Source organism: Chiloscyllium punctatum, chromosome 7, assembly GCF_047496795.1.
Source record: "Chiloscyllium punctatum isolate Juve2018m chromosome 7, sChiPun1.3, whole genome shotgun sequence".
Lineage (NCBI taxonomy): Eukaryota > Metazoa > Chordata > Chondrichthyes > Orectolobiformes > Hemiscylliidae > Chiloscyllium > Chiloscyllium punctatum.
Genome location: NC_092745.1, coordinates 43,359,684 through 43,380,782, shown reverse-complemented (window position 1 = coordinate 43,380,782; position 21,099 = coordinate 43,359,684). Strand labels below are relative to the sequence as shown.

The 21,099-nt window shown below is 44.6% G+C and overlaps 1 protein-coding gene across 1 annotated transcript in view; it reads right to left on the bottom strand.

The window, feature by feature from the left end:
- LOC140479600 (neurogenic locus notch homolog protein 1-like) overlaps positions 1-21,099 on the bottom strand; it is a 153,862-nt gene that overhangs the window by 34,089 nt on the left and 98,674 nt on the right. The window contains exons 10-21 of the mRNA XM_072573435.1: positions 20,436-20,549; positions 19,311-19,544; positions 18,480-18,590; positions 16,168-16,360; positions 14,229-14,374; positions 12,467-12,580; positions 9,716-9,835; positions 8,528-8,680; positions 7,377-7,605; positions 3,438-3,639; positions 2,047-2,200; positions 1,553-1,737 (exon numbers count right to left, since the gene is read on the bottom strand). Of these exons, the coding sequence (XP_072429536.1) occupies positions 1,553-1,737; positions 2,047-2,200; positions 3,438-3,639; positions 7,377-7,605; positions 8,528-8,680; positions 9,716-9,835; positions 12,467-12,580; positions 14,229-14,374; positions 16,168-16,360; positions 18,480-18,590; positions 19,311-19,544; positions 20,436-20,549 (1,955 nt within the window). The remainder of the gene's footprint in view (positions 1-1,552; positions 1,738-2,046; positions 2,201-3,437; positions 3,640-7,376; positions 7,606-8,527; positions 8,681-9,715; positions 9,836-12,466; positions 12,581-14,228; positions 14,375-16,167; positions 16,361-18,479; positions 18,591-19,310; positions 19,545-20,435; positions 20,550-21,099) is intronic.

Sequence of the window (21,099 nt, the reverse complement as noted above, 5' to 3'; positions counted from 1 at the left end):
ACTCATGCGGAAAGGAGCATAAGAAAATTCAGGTTATCAGCAGCTCTTTAAAATCGCTTTATGTTCTGCCCCAAGGCAGGGACAAATCCTAAATTGTGGTTTCGTCAACATCTCAGTCAGGTGGACCACGGAGAGCCACAGATGAACACGAAGTCAGAGCAAATGCCTCCTCTGTCTCCAACTCAACACGGAGTTGGTGTTGGCCCTTCACACCGGCAGCTGTCTGCCCCTACCTCTAGTGGCACAAAGTCAGAAGCTGTGGTAAAAAAAACCATTCCACAGAGGTGATCACAAAATCTCAGCTGCCACTTCAGTACAGATGGAATGCTACATTGTCAGCATTGCCTTCTTTCAGGTGAGACGCAAGGTCGTGTCAGTCCAAACAGGTGTCAGTGTCATGGCATGATTCTGAATATCTGGGAGGGCTCTCCATGGCATCCTGGCCAATATTTATCCAATACCCAAATCAAAGCATATACTGACTTTTCATTTATCATTTTCATACTGATAGTTTTAGGTTAAACACATTACAGCAAAGGCACACTTCGAAAAATACTTGGCTGGTTGGAAAGCATCATGTGACATCATGAGATTGTGGAAAATGCTAATTAAGTGTTCCATCCTGGTCTGCTGTTCCTTCATCTTTATCAAAACCTCTTTTCCTTCAGCTATGTATATAAACGTATGAATACACAAAACAGAAGCAGAATTAAACCATATAGGGTGTAGAAACGTTTTGTAAATTTTGACACATTGTTTGCTTCAATCACCTAGCCTGGTCATGCATTCTTGCAACTTTGTATGTGTAAGTGCCCCCTAGTCTGTCCCAGATTATTCAGACTTTACAACTCAACTTTCGTACCAAAGACCCTTGAAACATCACATAGAACAGCTGAGGATAGGGTGAGAGAGAACGTGCGAGCCAGTGAGAGAGTCAGAAAGCTAGTGAGAGAGAGTAAACGCAAGAGAGAGAGCGACTGAACAAGTGTGAAAGAGAGCAAATAACGGAGAGAGAACACAAGAGAGAGACAGAATGCAAGCGCGACAGAGTATGTGAGCATGAGAGGGAGAGCAAGTGAGAAGAGGAAGAGTGAGCATGAGAAGGGGAGCGAGCAAGCATGAAATGGTAAAAGCAAGCAGAGTGCGCAAGCCAGCGCAACAGAGTGAAAGAGAAAGAGCACAAGTTAGTGTAAGAGTGAGATACAGCAAGCGAGAGAGAGCACGAGTGAGCGAGAGTGTGTGTGAAAGAGAGCACATGAGCGAGTGCATGAGAGAGTGAGCAAAAGTGAGAAAGAGAGCGAGCAAGGGAGAGAGTGCAAGAGCAAGTGAGTGAGAGTGCGAGACAATGAATGAATGCAAGAGAGAGCACGAGCAAGTGTGAGAGTGTGTGAGAAACACTTATTGTGATAAAGTAAGTGTGAATGCAAGAGGAAGAGCGTGAGGAAGACAAACAGTAAGTACATGCACGAGACAGTGCGTGAAAGCGTGTGACAAAGAATGTGTGTGTGATCAAGAGCACAAGATAGAAACAGTGTTCGAGTGATGAACTCACCTCGCAGGTATAGCTTCCCAGGTAGTCTCTGCAGGTGGCTCCATTGCGGCATGGATTTGAGGCACAGTCATCCACATCCAGCTGGCAATAGCTGCCAGTGTACCCAGACATGCACTGGCACTGGTGACTGTTGCCTATATTGATGCATATCCCAGAATGCTGACACAGTTGCTCAACAGTCAAGCCTGGAAAGGTAGAGGTTAACAGAATAATAAGAGGGGGGGGGAAAAAAGCTTCACACATCTGCATCTCAGTCAGCACTAATGGAATTGAAAACAAATGAACCCAAGGTCGAACTCTATTCTCTGCCTCCTCCCAGTGAAATTCTTTTGGCAAAAAAAACACAAAAAAACAACAAACAAATCTGAGTTAGAGGCAGACCATCTGCCTGGTTTTAAGCCGCTCCCTTGGCAGAATACACCTGTGGTCACAACATTGCCTTCTTCAAACATTACGCCTAGTGAGTGCCATTCTACATGCAGGACTTGGCTTACCTCTCTGATGAGCAGCCACCTCACAGGACACATCTGGAACGTCACAATACAGCCCGGTCCATCCACTCTGACATTCACAACGGTATGTGGCACCTTGCTGCACACACTTGCCTCTGTTTTTACAGGGCGACCCGCTACACAGATTCACCAAGGTCTGAGTGAGTGGAAGCAACAAGAAGAGCATTGATGTTTTACAGTTGTGCCCAGTCACTCATGGCACCACATCATTCACAATTCTGTTTGACAAGTAGCCGTGTTACTGGATTCACAGGCCCGTCAGGAGGTCAAGTCTTGCCACAGCTGCTTCAGGATTGGAGTTCGTTTTAAAGAAATCCGCAATTAAAACGCCAATATCAGTTAAAAGAAAGCACCCCCAAAGCTGTTGGATTACTGACAAGGTTTCAGCTCATTCTGGAAATAAAACTCTCTGAACATCTCCAGTCATGGTCAACTTTGCCCTGCCCTCTGAAGAAGCTGAGCAAAGCCACTCATATGTGTTAAGTGAAAGCTCGTCATGGCAACTTGGGATCATCAATAAGTGACACCAACACCCAGGTCCTGCAAATAAATCCAAGGAAAACTAAACAACGGGCATTCGTGCCTTGTTCTGTAAAGAGAGCTGGCAGTTGGCTGCATGTGGACTGTGTGTACATTGTGGGCACTGATTAGATGTGTTCAAGTGAAACCTCAAAGAGATACTACTTGTGCTGCAGTGGTAGTGTCCCTGCCTTTGGGCTGTAAGATCCCATTTGCCCTGGAGGAGTGTCTAAACATGTCAAAACAAGTTGATTAAAAATAATTTTACAAGAGATACCCGGGGATCTTGAAGGCTGCATGGGTTCACGTTCTACCCTTACACGTGATGGCCACTGAATAGATTGATTAAAAAAATATAAATTTGTTAAGAGACTCTTGATAAAATAGTGGTGCGGTTGAATTAGGTGTATGTATGTAATGTTTAACTCTGTAAGTAAATGAGAGACTTCAGTGAAAATTGGGCCCAGTATCATCCTTTGCCATTTGGTTTTCCAGAAACCTATTAACTGCTGGGCAGCCTCATTAACTCAGCGCCAGACTCACTCAGCACAGAAGGCACATCCAACACTAATGGCATCATGACCAGCAAAAGCAGGACCTTGCTGTGCATAAACCGATTGCCATGTTTTGGGGTTCCAATTCCAGAAAAGAACTTCATTGGTTGCAAGAGGTTATGGGGTATCGCGTGGTGGCAGAGGTGAAAGGAGCTATATAAATGCAAATCCTTTCATCCTTCGTCACCACCATTTTACATCAGCCCTGGGGCAACCAACAGACAAACAAGACAGGCAGTGCCAACTTTGACTTTACAGGCAGAGCATGCCCGCTGTGCACGTCGAACGGGGTTCCCTCACCTGGCAGTTGTTACCCGAGTAGCCGGAGGGGCAGGTGCACCGGTAGCCCCCTAGCCCGTCGATACAGGTGGCCCCATTTTGGCACGGTTTGGAGTCACACTCATTGATATCGAACTGGCAGTTGGAACCGGTGAAGCCAGGTCGGCAGCGGCAGGTATACGAGTTGATGCCGTCGATACAGGTTCCATCATTGAAGCAGGAGCTAACAGGAGAAAGAAGCAAACCACTCAGATGTGGACAAAACAGCACACCCTCCTGGAAACACTGTCGACACAGACCTTAACGATCTGCACAAAGGGCTCTGCCCCAATACATGCTTGGTCACATATTATGATATTTTAAAACAACAGTTTCTAATCACTGATTTGCTTTTATCTTTGTGGTCTGGTCTGTCCACACTTGTGGTTTATAAGCTTTCTGCAATGAGGTCTATTTCTATCAGGGGTCTCAAAGGAACTGGTAAGGGAGATGTTTGCATCATGGTAATATAGCTAACGTGGTTCAAATCTCACCATGGCAGGAAGTGGAATTTGAATTCAATTCATAAATTCCGAACTGGAAATCTCATCCCAGTAATGGTGACCACAAAACTAATCACCGGCTGTTGAAAATACCCATGCAGGGTCAACAAAAACATATTTCTGAGCTTCCAGCTGCTCGTCACTTTAACACACCCGCCCCATCCCCCCCAGTCAATATCTCTACCTCAGTGAAGCTCAGTACAAGCTTGAACAACACCACCTCCTCATTTTCCACTTGGAGACCCTGCAGCCTTCTGGACTCAACATCGAGTTCAATAATTAGGGCTGGAGCTCTCCCACGTCCTTACCCCAACCCCCACACACCAGGCCTTATCATCACAGTCTGCTATTACACACAATCTATTGTTAGCCACTAATAGTCCCCATTAATAGCTATTCGTGCTCCTAGCCAGATCGTTATCCATTCCTTTGTCTGTCCAACTGTTTTTCTCTCTTTATCCCCACCTCTCATTTGCTCCTTAGCCCCTTCCCCCATCCTATCTTTTGCATAAAAAACATTTTCCTAGCTACCGTCACTTCTGAAGAAGGGTCACTGGACCTGAAACATTAACTCTGATTTCTCTGCACAGAACCTGCTGAGCTTTTCCAGCAACTTGTTTTTGTTTCAGATTTACTAACATGGTTTAAGAGTTGGAAACCTGCCATCCTTACTTAAACCATGTGCAACCGACCCTCAACTGCCCTCTGAAATAGTGTGCAAGCCACTCTGTTCAAGAGCAATTAATGTTACCCTTGCTGATGGTGCCCATGAAAGAATTCTTTAAAAAAGTATCCTTTAAACGCAGTAAATCCATTACTAACATGTGTTGGACTCTGCACAATACACCAGCAATGAAAGATTAGATTAGATTCCCTACAGTATAGAAACAGGCCATTTGGCCCAACAGGTCCACACCGACCCTCCAAAGAGTAGCCCACCCAGACCCATTCCCCTACCCTATATTTACCCCGGACTAATGCACCTAACACTATGGGCCATGTAAAATTGCAATTTAACATGGCCAATTCACCTGACCTGCACATATTTGGATTATGGGAGGAAACCGGAACACCCGAAGGAAACCCACGCAGACACGGGGAGAATGTGCAAACTTCTCACAAGACAGTCGTCTGAGGTGGGAATCGAACCTGGGTCCCTGATACTGTAAGGCAGCAGTACTAACCACTGAGCCATCGTGCCACCCCTCAGAGGATGCCCAGCTGGATCAAAAGCACATGGCATGTTTAAATTTTCTCCCAGACGCCGGGTACCACAATAGCAATTACTAAAACAAATAATGAATTAGAATATACAGCAGGAGGTCACACACTAAAATCTGAGGAAACTCATGTGGCCCAAATGACCAACAATGGGTTTTCCAGTTCAGGCTACACGTTGGGCCATGTCGAATTGAAGGAGTCTCAACCACTTAAGTGCAAAGTGAGACTGAGACAGATCTTTTCCCCAGGGTACAGGAGTCCAAAACCAGAGGGTGTGGGATTAAGGTGAGAGGGGAAAAATTTGAAAAGGGACCGAAGGGGCAACCTTTTCATGCAGAGAGTGGTGCATATGTGCAATGAACCGCCAGAGGAAGTAGTGGAGGCTGGTACAATTATAACATCTAAAAGGCATCTGAATGGGTATTGGGTTTAGAGGGAATGTGAGCCAAATGGTGGCAAGTGGGACTAGATTAAATTAGGATATCTGGTCGGCATGGACAAGTTGGACCGGAGGGTCTGTTTCCGTGCTGTACATCTCTATGATTCTATGAGACAAGAATAAGAACACGAGAAAAAGATGGAAACTGCCTGCTGCTGCTGAAACATGATCACTGAACAGAACCATCTCCATGTCACACAAGGGGAGCGCTAGACAAAAATACTTGCTATTTAGCTTTGCAAGCATACTACCGAGAGGCACCAGTAAGCAAACTGATCATTCGCTACACAACACGGCTGCTGGGATAAGTTGAAGACGCTATATTTCCCCCACACCTCGCTCACCAGCACCTGGACACACACTTGATATTCCCCTGAGACCTTGCTGCCAGCACAGAGATGTTAGAGAACGCACTCTGGGGTAAGTGAACACAATAGAATTCTGTTTCCCTCTTCACCCGTCCCCCCCTGTCTCCCAAGCAGCTTTGAGGGATTAGTGACTGGCTGTGCTGCCTTCAGCAAGTCTCAGTTGATTTACAGCAGGCTAATGGAAATTAATGGCGAAAAGGAATGCAGGAACAATGTGTGAGAATCCTCTTCCCTCAGATGGTTCTGCCCCCCCCCCACCAGCTCATAACCAAGCTTCACCCTCCAACACTAGCCCTATAGATGGCTTCCTTTAAGTCTCATGTGCTAAAGCCCTCCAGCACAGGGTGAAACCATTTCATCTTTAGCTTGTAACGTGAGGCCTGTCATTTCTGAGGATAAAAAAAAACTCAAAAGACAGTGCACCACTTTTGCAGAAAATGACACTCATCACAGGTGTTCCCTTTATGAGAGTTCCTCGTGTTTCTTTTCCCCTGCAGTGCTTCATCCCTGCAATTTAACCTTTTACCACATCCAGGGAGGTTCCTGAAGGCCAGGGTTTTGCAAACTACAGGTCGTAGCCCCAGAGTAGAATCTGGGGCTGCAAACTTTGAGCTGAAGCAAGCACCTTTGCCTTTCTGAGCACTGCTGAAAGATTTCCTTTAACAATAGTACCTCTTTAAAAACAGAGCTTGGGCTTCAGTGAGGTGTTTGAAATTGGGCTGAAATTTGGCTGATATTTTAAAGCAAGCAAGCTTGAGATTTCAAAGATTTTTTTTTAAATTACTTTTCCACACAGAGTTTATGGAATGAGCTGCAAGAGGAAGTTGTAGAGGCTGATACAATTACAGCATTTAAAAGGCATCTGGATGGATATACAAATAGGAAGGTTTAAAGGGATATGTGCCAAATGCTGGCAAATGGGACCAAATTAATGTAGGATATCTGCACAAGCTAGATCAAAGGGTCTGTTGCCATGCTGTACACCTCTACGATTCCATGACAGGTTGAACCAGATTCTGGATTAGTGGTGCTGGAAGAGCACAGCAGTTCAGGCAGCATCCAAAGAGCTTCGAAATCGACGTTTCGGGCAAAAGCTCTTCATCAGGAATAAAGTTCTACCTACTCTCACTTACAACCATAACACATCTGGCAGAGCTATATGAAGAGCCACAAGAAAGTTAATCTTGTGCCCTGTCCAATATTTGTCCTCAACCAATATGTTAGAAACAGCTATTAGCCCAGTAGTATCGCTGTAGGAGTTTGCTCTGCGCGCACCAGGTATAACAATGAATCCACTTCAAAAAATACTTCAGTAATTGTAAAGTGCTTCACTGCCCAAGGTGGTGAAGGAAAGGTGCAAAAATAAATCCAAGTCTTTCTTTCATCTTACCTCTCTGTACAGTCGGGCATGTTGTTTTCACAGTGAATCCCGTTGAAGCCGAGAGGGCACTTGCAGACATAGCTGTTGACATAGTCAGAGCAGTTCCCATCGTTCAGACACGGGTTGCTCAAGCACTCATTTATCTCCTGCTGGCATTTATTACCAGTGAACCCCGCCAGGCAGCTGCAGGAGAACGTGTTGACAAGATCGATACAGGAACCGCCATTCTGGCATGGATCTATGGAATTGTCACATCACGTTGCAATTAGAACACAAGTTAACCTGGCCTCTTCACAAGGAAGAGTTTGGAAGAGCACAAATAACTAAGCAAGCCATGGTTCAGTGGGCACTACTCCTGCCTTAGAAGCAGCAAGGTGCTTAACTCTAAAGATTTAAGGACAAAATCTGGACCCCTAGGTTGACAGTTAAGTGAAATACTGAGGGAATGCAACACAGTCAGAGGTGCCACCCTTTGGATGAAACATGAAAGCATGGCAGTGTTTACCCCAGCAGATAGATGTAAATGATCCTGCAACCCTATTGTTAAGAACACTGGGAATCAAGATTTTTCTTTCATCACTACAAAATAGATTACTCTGTCACTACCACACGTGTTTCTGAGGTATTGCGTTGTGCAATTTGGCTGTCACCCCCTTATCCGCCATTACAATCCCACAATGCTAGCTGGTTAGAATTAAACTCAATCAGTAAAATTTGGAATTCAGAGCAAGTCTCAGTAATGGAGACTATGAAGTGGTCATCGATTGGTTAAAAAAGCCAATCTGGTTCATTAATGTTTTTGCAGCAAGGAAATCTGCTGTCCTCACCCAGTCTGATCCACATGCATCTGACTCCAACAGCAATGTGGTTGATTTTTAACTGCCTTTTAAAATGGCCTCACAATCCAATCAGTTCAAGGGCAAGTAGGAAAGGGCAACAGAAATGCTGACCTTGCCAGCAGTGCCCACATCCCACCAGAGAATAAAGTTCATAAAACAACGGAAACTATATTTCACAACTATATTTTACTGTCAATGAAGCACTTTGGAACTTCCTGAGCTGGTGAAACACATGGTAGAAACACAAGTTCTTTCCTCCAAACAGGAAATGATGATTCAGGTTCAGACAGCTTCTTTTCAATCACTCTTTCAAGCACTTACTGGGGCTGCAGTCATCGATATTTGTCTCGCAGTTCACTCCAGTGTAGCCAGGGAGGCATCGACACTCGTAGTTCCCAGGGGTATTTTGACAAGAAGCACCATTTTTACACGGGTCAGTAACACACTCATCAATGTCCACTGAGCACCTCTGACCTACAAGGTAAGCCAGTATTAAACACATGCACTGCTTTGTGTATGACAGTCTGACTTCATTTACAGTGTATAAAGAGTTACATAGGAGGTACAACATTAAAACAGGATATACACTCCAAATGGACTGTACTGTTCACGTCCCACACAAGTTCCCCCTTTTAACCCTACTGGCAATGCCCTCTATTCCTCTATCCCTTATGTACTTATGATTCCCTTCAAAACACCTATTCCATTTGTCTCAACTACTCCATGTGGTACTGAGTTGCACATTCAAAATGATAACTGGATGAAAAACTCTCTCTCCTGGATTCCCGAAGAGTTTATTACCAAGCCCTTTTTGTCTATGGTTTACAACCCATTGTTCTCAACTCACCTACAGGTGGAAACATATTTTCTTTGTCCAGTCCTATAAAAAAAACTTTCCATAATTTTAAAAGGACCTCCACAGGATCATCAGGGTCTACGAATCACTCCACACCCAACCACAGCCCACTCACCCTGGTGTTTCCTTCACAATGGGACGGGGGAAAGTTACTGAGTCTCAGTGTGCATCACAGTGTGGTCAGACTCCACCTGGTGCACCAACTTCAAATGTCAGGGCTAAAAATGGTTAAATCACACGCTGTGATAGTACAGAGTTAGTTGCCATGCCATTGATTTTTTGGGGGGGGGGGGGGGCGGGGTTCAGTTGATTGGATTAGCGGAGAGAAACCGGTTTAATAATTTAGGTACAAAGACTCACTGTATTCGTACTAAAGCTACACACTTTGTGTGCAAAATCAAAGTACTTTTTCACAACAAGGGCAGTAAGAAACTTGGGCAATTTTTATCAAATCGTGTCGATAGTCAACAAGAGCTTTCAAGACCTGAGAATGATACAATTTTGTTGAGTAAAGGTACAGAGGTATATGGAGCAATGGCAGGAAAACAGAGTTGAGGCAATAGGCCAGACGTTATTTAACGGAAATACAGAGCAGGTAGGAAGGGCTGATTGGTCTACTCCTTTTTACAATGTGCTGATGAGTAATATCTCACCTTGCCAATACATTGTGCAGGTGCACATGTAATTCTCATAGTCCTCAGTTTCACTGCAAACACCTCCATTTTCACATGGTTGGGAGGAACATGGAGCAAGAACAAACTCACAATCCTTACCTGCAGGTAAAAAGAGGAAGGGAGAAGGAACCTATTAGAGTCAGCCAATGACAAGTAGCCTCGGAACAACCCGACCTGCAAGGACACCCTGCAGGAGACTCTCAGGGCACGCCCTTCGTTAGCTACAATCACTCTCCTTGGAGTAAAGGACATTCAGTGGAGATTTACTAAAGTTGTTCGAGTCGATGAGTGATTTTGATGAAGCGAACAAGGAGAATCTGTTTCCACCGACAAACCTCTTGTGGTGCCTCACAGCACCAGGGATCCGGGTTCGATTCTCCCCTTGGGCAGCTGTCTGTGTGGAGTTTGTACATTCTCCCCAAGGCCGCGTCCGGGTGCTCCAGTTTCCTCTCAAAGTCCAAAAATGTGCAGGTCAGGTGGATCGGTCGTACTAAGTTGCCCATTGCACCCAGGGATGTGCAGGTTAGGAAATTTGGGCTTTTAGGGTAAGGGGGTGATTCTGGGTGGGATGCTCTTTGGAGGGTCGATGTGGCTTGATGGGCCAAAAGACCTGCTTCCACGCTGTAGGGATTCTATGAACCAGCGGTGCAGCCATGAAAAACAGCGGCAATAATTGAACAGGTTTTTGAAATAGAGTATCTACAGACACAATAAACCAAAATGACATACTGTCCTCCATTATTCTAGTAACAGGAATACCATACTTCAGGTCCCAATCACTTAGTGACAATCCTGCTGGGAGCGGGTGTGCTGTGGATGATTCAGAGGATTAAACAAACTCGGAGAAAGTGTGAACAGCTTTGAGGGCCTGGAACTACAACAGCCACACGGTCGGACTAAGTGCAGGGGAAGTGTCCAAAGGCCAGCCTCAGCAGAGCCACAAAATACAGGGCGCAAAACTAATCAGAAATATGCACAATGTACCAGAAAGTTTGAAAACAGCCTGAGAGATAACTTGGCAGTAGCGTGCAGTGCAATGTTATATTTTAAAAATAACTGTAATCTGCACCTCCAGAATGCCTGGGAAAGGCCTTCAGCTACCTTTCCCATCAGTGAAGTCAGACTAAACCAGTCACACATGGAGTCATCTGCCTTAACAATGAAAACACAATTGACAAATATTGTTTCAAGGGAGCAAGATAGCTGCTCCGGGAAGGAGACCAGCAAGGATGGACAGTGAGCAGCATTAACCAGGTGGCTGTGTGAACAAAAAAAATGATGCAGACTCACCTAGTCTGTACTAACATTTTAAGAAAAGTCACAAGACATCAAAGCTCACAATTATAAGTGTCAGCACAGCTCAGTCGGTGACACTTCCATCTGAATTAGAGAATCATAGAATCAACACAGTGTGGAAGCAGGCCATTCTGCCCACTGAGTCCACTCTGACACACCAAAGGGCATCCCAACCACACCCAATGCCCCCTACCCTAGTTCAGTAACTCAGCATTTCCCCTGGCTAATCCATCTAGCCTGCACATCCCTGGACACTACGGGGTAATTTAGCATGGTCCATCTACCTAACCTGCACATCTTTGGACTGTAGGAGGAAACTGGAGCACCCAGAGGAAACCCACGCAAAGATGGGGAGAATGTGCAATCTCCATACAGACAGTCACCCGAGGTTGGAATAGAATCTGGTTTCCTGGTGTTGTGAGGCAGCTGAGCCAAAGTTGTGGTAAAACAAACCTCACTTCAGAAATTTGAGCTCATTTCCATGCTGCCATTTCCAGCCCGATACAGTGTGGGTTCTGCAGTGCCACAGCAGTCATCTCTTGAGTGTGACTTTAAACTAATGGCTGGGTCACATCCCAAGGCATCTTCAAAGAATGGTCACAGCACAGAAGGAACTCAGACTGTAATCTCACCTACTCGCCATCGACCTGCAACTTTATCTGAATGGGATAATAGGATTGGAATCTGCTCATTAGCATATCAATCTTTGCAGGACGGTTGCAGTTTTATTCAGCAACAACTGAAAGAGACAGGATATCCTGAGTTTGTGGCAGGTCCAATAAAAATGGATGCCCTTCCCTGACCGACCAGTGGGTACAGCTGCAAGAAAACGCTGCTGAGCCGGAGACATCCACAGACTATGCTAAACCAGGTGATCAAGAGCTAGTGGTGTCAGTGGGGGGGTGAGATGGGACAAGGAGACAAACAAAAGAAATCAGCAATTTTTCTCACATCCTGACATGTCTTATCCTGATCTTAATCTTCCACTTGCTTTCAGAGAATGCACAGAACTGAATTCGGTTCACACACAACAAAACTAATAAAAAATGCACCAGGGAGTTTGAGACTGTTTGATGTGGAAATTTGATACTTACAAGCCTGGCCTATTAATCAGGCAATAACTCAAAAGGTCGCCGCGGCACACACTTTGCTTCTGGCAGGAGGTGAGGCTGCGTTCTGAAACAGATACTCGTGCACTCAACCCCAAAACAAGCACACACCTCCGTGGAGCAGGGATCTTTAAAGCGGTTAAATGCATGCACGGCCTCAGTTCATTGTTCAATCCCGACACTTTCCTGTTTCATTGCTGCCTCTTCAGCACAGCACGGCACAGCGCAGGAGAAACCCAGCTCAGCAGCTCCCCACCTCAACCACAACAGGCTAGAAAATGCATCATTTCAGATTATGCCCCTTTTGTTTTTTTCTGTCTCTTACCAGTGTATGGGAGAGAGCAGGCACAGTAGTAGGAATTCACGCCATCAACGCAGACTCCTTTGTTCAGACAGGGGTTTGACGCACATTCATTTATATTGATTTCACAGTTGGAACCTTAAAATTCAGAGAAGACGGGGAAAGAAGGTTACTCCTTTAATCAGGAGGAGAAAGTGAGGACTGCAGATGCTGGAGATCAGAGCTGAAAATGTGTTGCTGGAAAAGCGCAGCAGGTCAGGCAGCATCCAAGGAGCAGGAGAATCAACGTTTCGGGCATGGGCCCTTCTTCAGGAACCTTTAAATCGGTTTTGTTGTTGGCACACACTGATGTAATGGATGCTAGTTTTTGGTAATGGAATTTTTGCCAAAGGCATTCGTACCGGAAACTCCAACTGGGGTCTGGCACGTGCAGGGCAGATACAGACTAACAAATGACCACTACTCCACCCCAGTAACATGTCTTTGACGTAACATCCCACCAATGTGACATCTTCCCTCTCAGTTCCGCACCAGATTCTTGGCGCTTTGATGAGTGCCAACTGGTGGCAAATCTGGGGCAATTTTATGTGGATCAATGCTTACTAGGGCTGGCAGAACTTTCGGTCAACAGCATTGACCAGCACCCTATTCACATGGTTCAACGCTCAATGCCTCCAAAACTGTTAGACAACAGATGCAGTGCACACGAGCTATAGGAAACATCACAGCATCTTGCTGAGAGTCCCAGAGTATGTCTTTCAAACCCACAAATGTCACGGCTTTGAGGAACAAGAGCACCTGATACTTGGGACCACCTTGAGCTCCCCATCCCATGGCCTACAACATTTAGAGTTAGAAATGGATTTCTTCGTTGCTTCTGGGCCAGAACCCTGAAACTCCCGCCCTCAAAGTAATGTGGGGCTTCCTTCACCATACAGACTCCACCTGTTTAAAGTTGGTGGTGGGAAGGGATTCTGGGTAGAATAATAAATGCTGATCCTGCCACCAACATCCACACCACAAGAAATAATAATTTAAATAAAAAGCCAAGACTACTCAAAAATATTCTAAGTAGTGGCAGCATGTGAGTTATTAAGTTTTCAGAGATGAAAGGTCAGTGCCTATCATGAGTGAGCACCAGTTAACCCAATGATATCCTTGTACAAATGCACTGGAAACCACCATCGACAACGTCAGAAATCCAACATTAGGTCTGGCAGCCAATGCAGCTTTATCAACTCAGATCCTGGTTACACTGATGGTTGGGTGGCAGCACAAGACTCTCAGAACAGCAGAGGGACAGAAATTTCAAAATACAAAGCTCAGGGGGGAAAAGAAGCATCACTGCTTAATTGCCCTCAAACCGTCAGGCAACAGCACAGAATAGAGGAACACATCAAACAAAGTAAAAATGAAAGGATGTGTTTATTAGTTCAAAAAACCATTAATGAACGTCTGAAATCTGTCAGTCACTTTTGGTCTATGGGAGCAAGTATGAAGCCCAACAGTACGAGATAACTGCTTCAGAGAACACAAAAATCCTAACCCACATAGCATCCCTGCTGATACTGAGGATCGAGAAGGGAATGCACTTGCAAAACAGTGGGAACAGGTGAGTTTTTCAAAGACATGTCACAGGTACAAATGGGCTGAATGGCCATCTGTGCAACCACTGTAAAATTTCAACCAGCAGAGTGTAGCTCTGAGTATCAGAATCAGTTAGTTTAATATTCAGCTTTACACTGGTGGCATTCCTTCATTCAGTGCTTGACCGTCCTCCCCTCACCTTTGAATCCCTTCACACATGTGCACTTGTAGCCATTGATAAGGTTCTCACAGGTTCCTCCTTCCTGACAAGGATTTGACTCACACTCGTCTTTGTCCACATCACAGTTGACCCCTGCCCAACCAGCTTCGCAAACGCACTGGTAACTAGAAAAACAAGAAAAGGCAGAGAAAATGTTGGTCATAGCCAAGGCACTGATTCAATTGTTTATTACAAAATGTCGCACCAACTGAGTACGGGGAGCCCTGTAAATAAATTCACAATATTCTCAAAAGTCTAAACTCCACATCACTCAACTTTGTTATCTCACTGATGTTTGAGAGAACTTGCTGTGTGGCAGCTGGTTGACATGATCCCTACAATATAACAGTGACTGCACTTGACAAGTATTTTAGGGGTAATGCCACTTGATTACTAATCCAGAGGTCCAGGCAAATGGGTGGGGGACTTGGGTTCAAATCCCACTTCGAGGCCTGGCGGAATTTAAAATGACAGATCTGGAATTTTAAAAAGCCAGCTACTGAAATGAAGCTGTTGCCATTTGTTGTTTTCTTTTACGACAATCTGGTATACTCGCATCGTTTGGGAAAGGAAATCTACTGCATGGAACCCTCGGCCCACAGCAGTGGGGCTGAATCTCAACTGCTCTCATAAGTCACACACTTCAAAGGCAATGAAGGATGGGCAACAAATGCTGGCCCTGCCTTCCTGGCAATACCCACACCCCATCAAAGAATACAACTGACTTTGGGACAGCATCTGAATTCACAGAAGACATTTCTAACTTCTAGTTTTTGATACTGATCTCTGAAGGATCTCCATCATAATAAAAGTACTGCTCTGTGTGCCATGAATGAACTTTTGTGCTGAGTTAAATTCAGATTAGATTAGATTAGATTCCCTACAGTGTGGAAACAGGCCCTTCGGCCCAACAAGTCCACACCGACCCTCCGAAGAGCAACCCACCCAGATCCATTCCCCGACACGTACCCCTGACTAACGCACCTATGGGCAATTTAGCACAACCAATTCACCTGACCTGCACATCTTTGGACTGTGGGAGGAAATCGGAGCACCCGGAGGAAACCCACACAGACACGGGGAGAATGTGCAAACTCCACACAGACAGCTGCCAGAGGTGGGAACTGAACCTGGGTCCCTGGTGCTGTGAGACACCAGTACTAACCACTGAGCCACCATGCCACCCTAGACATAAGGTTGGACAGAGATTCCAAACACGTCACTCTGGAATTCTCCTGTACAGCTGATATTGACATCTATCTCCCCATTAATGGCTAATAGAATGTACGTTGCACAGACTTGTTCACTGCACGTGAAAAGTTGCAATTCCAACAACCAATTCAACTGTGAGGAAAAATAAACAAATAGAAAACAGCAGGTGCCAAAACTAAAACTGGGAGGAACTGAGTTCAAGAGATGGCCTTACAGGGATTACCTTCAAAAATCTAACAGTTCTAACACAAACATTACACCCCTTCAATTTTGTGCATACCTGTCACTCCTATTGCTGGTTTACTTTTGCAATCTTGGGCATGTGTCCTCAGTGCATGTCCTCTTAATTCAATGAGCCATGCTGTGACTTAACGATATTCATGCAACTAAACCATTCAATGGGCAGCACAGCGGTTCAGTGGCCAAACCAAAGCACCTAAAGTCCGCATAGCTATCCAATGATTCCTGGAGGCCGAGCAAGAGGAGGAACCCAAACCTTCACTGCAAGCAACACATCAGATTTCTGTTCCCTCCAGCCATCCCTGCACAGTTCCCTTTGTCTGCATAGGAGTATTTCATAATAGCTACAATCATTTGACAATTAAAAAATGCAGAAAGCCAAATGTAATCATCTTAGAAAGAAACAGAAATTGAAAGAACTAAGAATGACAAATATTACAATGACAGAAAAGTTATGAAGAATCACCTGTTGACGTCATCCACACATCTGCCATGGATACAAGGGCTACTCTTGCACTCATCAACTTCAGATTTACAGTGAGGATCGTGATAGCCCTCAAGGCAACGGCATGTGAAGCCGTTCATCTGATCAAAACAGGTGCCGCCATTGTGACATGGGTTGGATGCGCACTCATTGATGTCAATGTTGCACATGGGACCTGCAGGCAGGAATGGAGAAACATATGAATGAGCAGCCAGACACAGTTTTAAGAATTCCGACCTAGAGACAGAGGCACACCCCTTCAATGTTTAAAACACCATTTCCCACCTGGTTTCATACTCATTCCAATTCAGAAATAAGATTTCAAATAGCAGAGCAGATTGCAAGTGGGCCTGTTATATATGTGTGAGAGTGAGTGCCTGCAATGGAGAGTGAGCGCGAAAGGGACAGGGTATATGCATGAGAAAGAAAGAGAGAGAGAGAGAGAGAGAGAGAGAGAGAACGCAGGTGAGAGAGATGGGGAGATGGGAGATGATGGCTTAGTGGTATTATCGCTAGACTACCAGCGACCCAGGTAATGTTCTAAGGACCCCGGTTTTAATCCTATGGTAGTTGGTGAAACTTGAATTCAATAAAAATCTGGGATTAAGAGTCTAATGATGACCTTGAAGGCATTATCAATTGTCAGAAAAATCCATATGCTTCACTGATATCCTTTAGGGAAGGAAACTGAAATCCTTACCTGGTTCGGCCTCCATGTGACTCCAAACCCACAGAAGTTGCCCACTGGATAAGGAGGGACGGACAATAAATATTGGCCTAGCCAGTGATACCGCATCCAGTGAATGAATAAATCAAGAAGTGTGAGAAAAAGGGAGAGCGACTGGAGATTTCCTGTATGCTTTGAGAAACCAAATCGCAAACCTGTTCATAATGATTTGGAGATGCTGGTGTTGGACTGGCATAAACAAAAGTTAAAACTCACACAATCAGGTAGTTGTGGAGCTCCACAGATTCCTGATGAAGGAGCAGCACTCTGAAAGCTAGCGCTTCCAAATAAACCTGTTGGATTATAACCTGGTTTTGTGTGAGTTATAACTCTGTTTATAATGAGTCAGTTTATTATTTCACCACAGAGGAACTCACTTTCATCCAGCCATGCTCTCTCCCCAACCATCCATTTGGAACCAATGAATGAGCTAGATGTCACCAACATTGTAACAGAAACAGAATTCTGAAGCATTACAAATAAGCGATTTACATTGTAGTTTCTGTGATATTAACTACTGCAAGAACAGGATGTGTGAACACAACACCTATAAAGTATACAATGAACTCTAGCAAGAAAAGATGGCCTTGTGCATTTTACCAAACCTTCAGTAACATGGAGGGGATTGATAAAGAATAGTGAAGACTGTAAATATGAAGATATATAGATTCTAGTTGAACATCACATGGCTTTGAAAAGTGTGGCTGCTGTACACTTGGGAGCAAGAGCTGGATGTGGAATGGATATGAAAGTATTTGCACAGAACACCTACAGCGGTTTTATTTTATAAGAGGAGTCAGTTTGTTTCTTTCATTCTCCCATTTTCATACACAGTCTTCCTTACAAATTTACCCTCATATTCATTTCACAGACTTCATGCCTTACACATGACCCAAACGTCCCCTACATATATTTGTTCAGGTTTGAGTCCAATTTTTATTCTGTTAAATTGTGAAGATCTCCAAATCCTACTTTGTTCCAATTTTTCAACCCAGTTCCTGTGGTCTTTTCGAACCTGGGTGTCAGTCGCGGTAACATTGTCCTCTGAAGTTAGAAGGTAGTGAGCTGAAGATGTGAAAGCAAGGTCCGACCTGCCTCCTCTCACATATGCCAAGGATCTTGTGGCATTGTTGTTTGGAAGAAAAGTGACTTAGTTCCTCCCATTGTCCTGATCAATACTTTTTCCTCAACTAACAACCACAATGGATAACCTGAGTATTATCAAAATGCAGACTGAGAGAGCTTGTAGTTTGTGAATCAGCTGCCATGCTTCCAACATTAGGAAAATGACTCCCCTTCAAATATGCTGCAAGGTTCTTGGGAACTCATTCAATTTGGAAAAGTGCTGGACTAATGCAACGTCAGGTTCACTGACCAAAGCTGGTGTTTGGTGTTTCATTTCTTTGATAATGAGATTCCCAAGTGCACCAATGCTGTGAGGTTTTTCAAAATGGAGACATTAGCATCTTGGGACAAGTTGCACACAAGTTAGAAAGCAGCACAGTAGAGTGTGACAACTGTGGCATCCCAAGTCTTCATTTAGTCCCTTCACAGGAGCTGAACTTACCTGTATAGCCAGGGCTGCATACACAGTCATACCGATTAATACCATCTTGACAGCTCCCATAACTACACGGATTGCTAGCGCAGTCATCGTAGTTAATCTCACAATTGACACCTGCAGGATCATTAAAATAAATTTTTTAAAATGCTTTCTGTTCTACACTGGTGCATTTAGCAAGATCAAATAATTCAACTATGACAAGTGCAACCACTCAAGTATTACTACGTGGAAGGTCTTCCAAGATGTCTGTACAAACTGTTAACAAGAGTCACTAAAAATTGTGAAAGATCAGAATATGATGATGTAGTTATCACTATTATTGATTCTGCACTTCCAAATTTGAACTGTGCCTGGACAACACACACTTAGCTTCCTGACTCACCAGCATGGATTAATCTTAATTATAAATAATGGTTTACAAAAGTGGGCGGCATGGTGGCACAGTGGTTAGCACTGCTGCCTCACAGCGCCAAAGACCAGGGTTCAATCCCCGCCTCTGGCGACTATCTGTGTGGAGTTTGCATATTCTCCCCATTTCTGCGTGGGTTTCCTTCGGGTGCTCCGGTTTCCTCCCACAGTCCAAAAATGTGCAGGTTAGATAAATTGCCTGTAGTGTTAGGTGAAGGGGTAAATGTAGTGGTCTGGGTGTGTTGGGATTTGGCGGGTTGGTGTGGACTTGTTGGGCTGAAGAGCCTATTTCCACAGTGTAAGTAATCTAATAAGAAATACATCCTACCAATGGGGGCAGTGATTGTGATCAGCCAGCCATGGACTATTACCAATTTTCTGGACAACTTTTCTGCGCTCAAATGGGTCTGTTTCTTTGCCACTTACCTGAGGTGCCAACAGGACAGTGGCATATGTAATTGTTCACACGATCTTGACAGGTGCCACCATTCTGGCAGGGACTACTTTGGCATTCATTGATCTGCTCACTACAGATTGGACCCTTGTAGCCGGCTGTACAGTTGCAGGTGTAGGCAGCTATTCCGTCCACACATTTTCCATAGTGGCAAGGGTCCGGGAAGCAATCATCCTCATTAATCTCACAGGTAGTCCCTGTAAAGCCTTTGAAATCAGAGGGGTGGAGGCAAGAGAAAGAAAAAAGAAGCACCTTTAATGTTTCCAATCCATTATATTTTCATTCCGTATTTCTCAAAAGCTCAATGACTTTCTACAAATAGCCACTGGCTAAACTTTAACTGACTACAACGTCTTCTGGAACGAGAGTGTACTGGCACCTGAGTGACAAGTAATCTGCTGTGCCAAGTAATCCTTCTTACCTGCGAAGTCACAACCCTTTCTTGATCTGCCAAATGTTTTGTTCATCAACCGATGAATTGGTTAACACAAAAAAAAAATTGAAGCAGCACATGACAAGGTTGTTGCAAAACCTTCCTTGGGGATGTAAAGCCGCAAACTTTAAGCAGCTTGCCCTGGATCCGGCAGTGGTCATTGTAAAGGGCACCAAGCACTTGGTGAACCTCCCAAGAACGCACAGGCTGAAAAACAGACTGGCAGCACAGCAGTTAAAAGCGAATGTGGGAAAGTTATTTTTATTCCAAAGTGTCCTGAGGACAAGTAACTTAATGCTGAAATAAACTACAGGGTAGTGTTAGTGAAAGTATCAGTAAAAGCGGAGCAGGAACCTCCTCCAACAGCAAGGAAATTCAAGTTTCCTTTGGAACGTGAGTGATGATTCAGGGAGAGATTGAACATGGAGCCCTCAGCTGCCAGGCAGCAAACATTTGAACAGCCATTGTTCAGCAACCTTTTCCAATGCATCATTTTCTTCCTCAGCTGGGGTTGACAGAAATGGGATTGGTCACGGGAGGCCATAAAAGGTGGGGGATAAATGACAAGGCAAGGCAATTTATCAAAGCGTTCCTCGAGTGCAAATGTTCAAATGCGCGAGATGTTTAGTTTCATTTCCAGCATCTTGAGCAGCCATGGGCTTACCTTCACTGCATTCACATTCAAAGGCATTTGGGCGATCAATACACTTGGCTCCATGTTGGCATGGTGTGCTGGCACACTCATCGATGTCAATCTGGCACATACTCCCAGCAAAACCTGCAAATATGCACACAAGACAGAAACAATACGCAAATCAATGAATCCCTAAACTGTCTTAACTTTTATTCTTACATAGCATCTGGGCACCACTGGTGTGGCCAAAATTTGTTGCCCGTTCCTAATTACACTCAAGAAAATGGTGGAAAACTGCCTTCTTAAGCTGCTTCTACAGATCTCTCTCTGCACAACCATTGTTGTCCAGCTCAGTATTTTTCTAGCAATTTCTGTTTTTATTTCAGATTTCCAGCATCTGCAGTGCCCTGCTTACCAGCCATTGTGCAAAGCCCGAGTTTTTAACAATACTTCCCCCTAGTCCAGACCATTCCACTCTCCTCAATCGTCCTGTTCAAAAGGTGAAGTGCCTCCATAAATTGTTGCTGTATGACCAACTAAACCTCCCCCCACCCCACCAATGCAGGAATAGTACAACTGCTGGATCAAGCACCTGCTTGCAATCTTAACCCAGACATCAAGAATACAAATGGTGGAAGGAAATCTCTGCTCACACGGTAGAAGATGCTACAGTGAAAATACAAGTATAAACACC